The sequence below is a fragment of the Euprymna scolopes genome, chromosome 7 (genome assembly GCF_053919585.1).
Source record: "Euprymna scolopes isolate OS-2025 chromosome 7, ASM5391958v1, whole genome shotgun sequence".
NCBI lineage: Eukaryota > Metazoa > Mollusca > Cephalopoda > Sepiida > Sepiolidae > Euprymna > Euprymna scolopes.
Window position 1 is genome coordinate 48,000,499 of NC_136488.1, and position 7,479 is coordinate 48,007,977.

Here is a 7,479-nt window from a genome sequence, read left to right on the forward strand (position 1 = left end):
TTTATTTAACAACTTACAAGCCACTAGATGTACAGTTCTCGTTAGGAGCTGTGTGTTTTCATTCTCAAGATATCATAGCCGAACTCCTATTACGCTTACTATATCCAAGGGCGATCACAACTTTGTCAGTCCAAGGGAAGTAACTATCTTTTTTTTTAGATCGACTCTTACAGATAACTTATAGTTCAATTTTTCCATATGAGACTACAGGAAGATAAGCACTGAAATTGAAATGAGACAAGAGCTTTTGTTGCATTTCGATCTTGTGTCATGCATAGAAGTTCATAATCTTATTTTGTAAGTGTCTTTGTATGTGATCTTGCCAGACTAAGGTCATGCTGCTTGCAATTGAGTACTTTTTATACCCCAAGAAAAGGGTCAAGTCAAAGCAAAAATGCTGAAGACAGAAGAGGTTTATTCGCTTTGTTCTTGTTCCAAATCACTGAAGTGGGGTGGAGGGAGGGAAAGAGAGGTCGATGGTTACTGTTTAATCATATCTTATCAGGACATTTTAAAATAAGATATCGACACTTCTAGGCTTCCAATTAAACTAACAACTTCTCTCACTTACTCTCTCTTTGAACCATGTTATGTTACATCCGTTTCTACTAATTCCCACGATTGAGTAAAACTAACCTCAAAGGTCAGTAAGTTGACACCGATTTAATTCCCATTTCCTGTTATTTTCAACCAACAAAATTATATACTAGTGAATTTACTTACTCAATAGTTAACATCCCTCTCTTCCATATTCAAAAATATCCTTGAGCTTTCCATTTTCGTTCCGTAAGGTCAAGCAAGGCCCCACTCTCTTTACATATATATGACATAATCATGTTGACGCATTTGTTCTTGTTAGATTACAGATTAAGCAACTTTGAGCCTAGCCAATACCAGATGGCTGACCATTTGGGAATACCAAGCACTGTATGTAGGTTGTCGACACGTTGCAAGAACTGCAAAAACCTAATGTTATCTCTCTTAAGAGAGATATGCAAACGACTAGAAACTGCTTGTGATTTGATATTGTCATGAAACTTCCTCCTTTGGAGGAAGCCAGTTCAATCAAAACAGGGTGAGTATAACAGGGTGGTGTGGCATGATATTCCCCTTTCAACAAGAACTAAACCAGCTAGTTTTAATTATCATTTTTTTTTATCTCTATATTGGCTGGTATTCTAATGTGACGAAATGAATAAAACATACACACAAGTAAAGGATATAAAAATAAAGATATTAAAATAATGATGATAATAATAATAATAATAATAATAGTAATAATAATAATAATAATAATAACTCTCCACTCTTCACTACCACCCCATAAGGGATGGTGGAGAGTGATAATGTGAAATTATTGTGGGATATGAATATCCAATGTGATAATGTGATTGAAGCAAAAAAAATTGTTGGAAAAAGGAACACAAGGCAATAATCATTGATATAGAAGCGTCAGCTGATGTGAATGTGGAGGAGAAAGAAAAGAAGCAGGTCGAAAAGTACCAAAGACTTGAAAAGGGAGATAAAAAGATTGTGGAAGTTGAAGGTAGAAGATGTACCTATTGTGATGGGAGTCCTGGGAAGTATAACAAAAGGATTTGGCAAGTGGATTGAAAAAATTGGGATCAATTGTAATGTTGGAGTACTTCAAAGGACTGCCTTGTTGGGAACCGCCAAAATCTTGCAGAAAGTGCTGGAAGACTGAGAAAAGATGCTGATAACCTATGGTTATGATCCGCCTATCAGTATAGAATCAGCAATACCAACAACCAGACAATGTGAATAATAAAATAATAACTAAACCAAGACACAATATGTGCAAGTATGATGATAGTTGGACATGGGAAAGAGAGCGAGGGAGGGAGGGAAAGAGAGAGAGAGAGAAGCAATTACAATATATCACTGCAAAAGTTGGTACTTATGCAGAATTATTGTAAAACGCCAAGAGGTGTCAAACGAAAGTTACGTGATTTTTTTTTTTTTTTTTTTTTTTGCAAACGTTGGCCAATTTTTTTCATTGAACAAAATTATTTCCATTATTACAAAGATAATTCAATGGAAAATTAACTGAAAAATGAAAACAATATCCTGTTTATTGTTCCAGTAGAGGAGGCTATGCTGTATTTCGCCGTGGGTAAACTGTCTTTTCTCTTTTATTTTTGTTTTTGCTTGCTGTTTTGGCTTAATAAGGGGATATAGTTTTGAGGAGGGAGATGGTGAGAGGTCGTGTACAAAAGAGGAGGGGGGTGAAAAATGAAATTGAAAGAAAGTAGACGACAATTGAGACTCAAAGAAATCAGACGATAACGAGTTATTTCAAGAGCTTTGGAGAGATGGGATGAAAAAAATTATTAAATAAGAAACAAGATATTGTGTCCTGTCGGATAAAAATCTACATATGTGGAAACTTGATTGTTAATTTGAGGAAAACGTGGTTGGGCTGTAGCAATATATTCAAGTAGATAAGGGCATATTAAAATTTGAACTTTTCATCAGCATAAATAAATTTTAATGAATTCACTGCCACCCCCTTCCTGTTATTTATCTGTGTGACAGCTGTCCTGGATTTATTTTTGTTGTTATGCACATGTTTAAATGTCAAAAAACCATTTAATACATATACAATAAATATATATATATATATATATATATATATATATATATATATATATATATATATATATATATATATATATATATATATATATATATATATAAATTTAGATATTTAAATTCTAGGATTTGAAAAGGTTAATATTCAAATATAGAAATTTTTATTTTCATTATTCTGAAGAATATATATATATATATATATATATATATATATATATATATATATATACATATTTATAGATATGTATATATATGTATATATATATATATATATATATATATATATACATATTTATAGATATGTATATATTTATATGTATATATTTATATATATACATATATATATATGTATATATATATTTATATCTATAATATAAAGCTGAATGTGTGTGTGTGTGTGTGTGTGTGTGTGTGTGTGTGTGTGTGTGTGTGTGTGTGTGTGTGTGTGTGTGTGTGTGTCTGGTCACGAATATGCTCCTATATAATTGACTATTTTAAAAAACTGATTACATATAATGATAGAAGAAGTATCAAGGATCAGGAATTGGTATGTTTGATTTGGCAGAATGGTGGTTCATAAAAATTGTGGGGTCTGCGTTCGTGCCTGGTCCCCAAAGTATGGAATTAAAAAATTAAAAGAAAAACGTTTAAAACGGCTTTTGATATAGATGTACATAAGAATATCTTGATAAGTATGTTTTAACTTAAATAGGGATGGCATAATAAAATTGTGGGGTCTGCGTTCACGCCTGTACTCCATGGAAATATGGCATAAACTTTAATAAAAACTTTTCATATCTATTTGCATAAGTATACTTTGATAATTATGTTTCAGTTTGAAGAAATATGGTATAATAAAATTATTGGGTGTTCGTTCGCACCTGACCTCCATAGAATGTAAATATGTCACAAAGTTTAACAAGGTTTTTTAAAAGGGGTGAGGGTCCACAATAACACCTTAACTTTAACTTAATTGACGTTAGCTTTTATTTTTTTTTTTTTAGTTGAATCATATTGTGTTGAATAAATTCACCTCATAAATTCATGTTCTTATTAAAGTGAAAGCCAAAAATAAAAGTCAGAATTATAGACAATTCTCGACACAAATTTTGCATAACTCTGTTTTTTTCCTTATCCACTTGCACGTGGCACTCTTTTGAAAATAGATAAATAGATAAATAATAAAAAATTACTTGTTATCGTGTTAAAAGAATTAAAAAATCCTGCTCACGTGATGACATGTCTTTTTAAAAACATTTACATAACCTTTTTATTTTTATTTATATACCTGTTTAAGCTTTTTTGTTAGTGTATTAGAAGGAATTCAGTTGATTACAACCCTTTCTGCGTGTTTTTTACATTACAATACTACAACCCTGAATCCAACGGCGCAATACTACACCGTTCAATAAAGTAAAACTGAAACGAAGCTGTTCTGCTTGAAAAGGGCGCCATTTTCTTCTTATTCATATTTATATCGATTCTTTGCTTTAAAAAAGTACAGTAATTATGTGTTTACTTTTTTAATATTCCATTTTGCTGTTTCGGATTATTTTATTTAAGTAAGTAAAGCTTCATTATTTTTCAAAACTGTTTTTGTTTCTTTGTTTTTCGATATTTCGTCGATATTATTTAGTAAGAGTGTTTAGCAGAAAAGCCAACAAACGACTACCCGAAAAAATAAATATACAAGAAATAAATGTTATCATAGTCAATAAAAGTTCAGTCCATGTTTTTTTTGTTTTGAAATAGTTTTTAATGCTTTTTACTTGAAATAATTTCAGCGAACCGAAATTAAAACGAAATTTGAGGCGATAACTACTTAAATGAATTTTTATATAAACTACACATGCCATAATCGAATATTCCTCAAGCACAAAATAACGGAAAACATAAAAATATGCTTATAAATATTCCTTACGTTGATGGAACTCTCTTAAATTGTTAACACAGAATACTCAGGTGGCCCTCCTTCAAATTGAAAACGGGGCTCTCCATTTCAAAGTCGCTGCCATTTTGATTTTTTTTAAACCGGTTCATGAATTGAAAAAAAAAAATTATTTTACAAACGACTTAAAAATATAAACCAATGAACTTTTCTACCATAAAAGTAACTTTTATTGACTATGGTAAGATTTATTTCTTGTATATTTATATTATTATATATATAACATTTTCTGTTTGTAAGGAAACATCATTTTGTTGGTCACTCTTGGCTACGAATATTAACAAAGTTGATATAAAAAAATATATTTTCGCAAAAATTATCTTTACTTTCATCATATTTTGCTTAGGATAAAATTTTTGAGTATGAAAACATATCTCTTTACAACCCCCTCCTTTTCATAACCTATTATACTTTCATCAATCACAGTCCATTTTCTGTAGGCTGTTTTTGAACCCAGTCAACGACGGGTACTTCTGCTAGTATATATATATATATATATATATATATATATATATATATATATATATATATATATATATATATATATATAAGCAAACAGTTAATAAAATATGTTAAAAAACAAATTTAAATGAGTTAAAAACATATTCAATCTGAAAAGGAAACACTAGATAAATGGATAGTCCTTAATCCGCAGAGTTTCGAAGAAATACTCTACTTTTATTTATATATATATGTATATGTATATATATTTATATATATGTATATATATGTATATATTTATATATATATATATATATATATATATATATGTATATATATGTATATATGTGTATATATATATGTATATATATATATGTATATGTATATATATGTATATATATGTATATATATATATATATATATGTCTATAAACATAGACACTGAAAATTTTGAAAATGACTTAATCAACCTGATTAAAAATATTAAATTTAAGAAAAATAAAAAATATATCACTCCAACACTTAAAAAAATAAATAAATTTTCAAAATCTATTTCTATAAGCCACCAAAATAAACTCATAGTATCGGCAGATAAAACTGGAAATTTCTACACAATGGATTATATACAATATAAAAATCTAATATATAAAGAACTTAATAAAAATTATAAAACTACAAATAAATCAGCACTAAATAAAATAAATAATGGTGCAAAAAACATTTTAACTAAACTTAAAATAGATAAATACACAGAAATAACGGTACCAGGTACCCCGAGATTTACTTTAAAAGACCACAAACACAGCTTTAATATTAACCCTACTATTAGACTCATTTGCCCCTCGAAATCAGATATAGGACTGGTTAGTAAAAACATATTAGATAGAATTATCCCCAAAATTAAATCCATAATAAAATACCCACTATGGCAATCTTCCAACCAAGTAATCGACTGGTTTTCTAATATTCAAAATAAAAATAATATTAAATTTCTTTCTTTCGACATTGAATCATATTACCAATCTATATCACCTATCCTACTTAATAAATCTCTATTAATGGCACGAAAATTAACTAATATAACTCAAGACGAAATTAAACTAATAATTATAGCTAGACAGTCTTTAATAACATTTGATAATAAATATTGGACCAGGAAAAATACCCCTAACCACTTCAACATTTTAATGGGATCGACGGACTCGACTCAGGTCACTGATCTAGTTGGCCTTTTCCTTTTAAATGAAATACATTGTATACTCCATAAACAATTCAAACTTGAAGGAGGGCTATATAGAGATGATGCACTTTTCATAACTAATTCTACTAATAAAAATTATGAAAAAGCAATTAAAGCTCTACATAAATTATTTAAAAATTATGGACTTAGTATAAAAATCGACCCTAATAAAAAAATTGTTAATTTCTTAGACATAACCTTAAATCTTGAAAATTCTACCTTTGAACCATATCATAAACCTAACCAATCACTTCTATATGTCCACAATCAATCAAACCACCCTAAATCAATATTAAAATCAATAGTTCCCAATATCGCTTTAAGAATTTCTAGACTGTCTTCTACTAAATCAATATTTACCAAAAATGAAAAATACTATAATGAAGCCCTTAAAAACTCTGGATATAATTCACAAATTAAATTCATAAATGAAAATGATAGAAACATAAACTGCATTAAAAATAAACCTATTAAGAGCGTAATAACATATAATATGGCAATGTCTTCCCGTATACGAGTTAAGAAAAATAACCAAGAGACAAAAAAAGATAAAACCAAACCACAAATATTAGATAATAATACAAATAAACAGCAAACTAAAACCCGTAAACGTAAGAATAGACACAAGGAGATCCTATGGCTCAACCCCCCATATTCCAAAAACCTAGAAACAAACATAGCCAGAGAATTTTTTAAAATATTAGATAAGAACTTTAAAGCCCCCCATAGATATAATAAAATTTTCAATAAGAACACAATTAAAGTCTCTTACTCTACTATGCCTAACCTTCATCAGAAAATAATTAGCTCTAATAATAAGAAAATTAATAAACTACAAAATACAACTATACAAAATACATCGGACTGTAACTGTAGAAGAAAAAATAAATGTCCCCTACAAGGCTCATGTAAAATTAAAAATGTTATCTATAGCTGCACAGTATCAAAAACTCCAAATCTACAAGAACCTATTAACAGCCATAACTCAACTACCAGATTAAATAATAACACCAACTTAAATCAATCTACCGATCAATTACTAATCAACCCACCACATAATAATCCAACAATAGACCTAACGGAAAATAATCACAACAATCAAGAGGTAATATATATTGGTTCCACATCTGGCCTAATAAAACATAGAATTTCAATGCACAAACATTCCTTTAAAAATAACTCTCTATCAAACCAAACTACTCTATCCAACTATATTTGGCAACTAAAAAACAGCAATA

At 28.9% G+C, this 7,479-nt stretch overlaps 1 protein-coding gene across 1 annotated transcript in view; it reads left to right on the forward strand.

Annotated features, from left to right (window-relative positions):
• The first annotated feature begins 1,910 nt into the window (after window positions 1–1,910).
• Window positions 1,911–7,479, forward strand: part of LOC145279714 (F-box/WD repeat-containing protein 9-like) — an 89,529-nt gene continuing 83,960 nt past the window's right edge. The window contains exon 1 of the mRNA XM_080130999.1: window positions 1,911–2,134. Within this exon, the coding sequence (XP_079987125.1) occupies window positions 2,116–2,134 (19 nt within the window). The 5' untranslated portion in view covers window positions 1,911–2,115. The remainder of the gene's footprint in view (window positions 2,135–7,479) is intronic.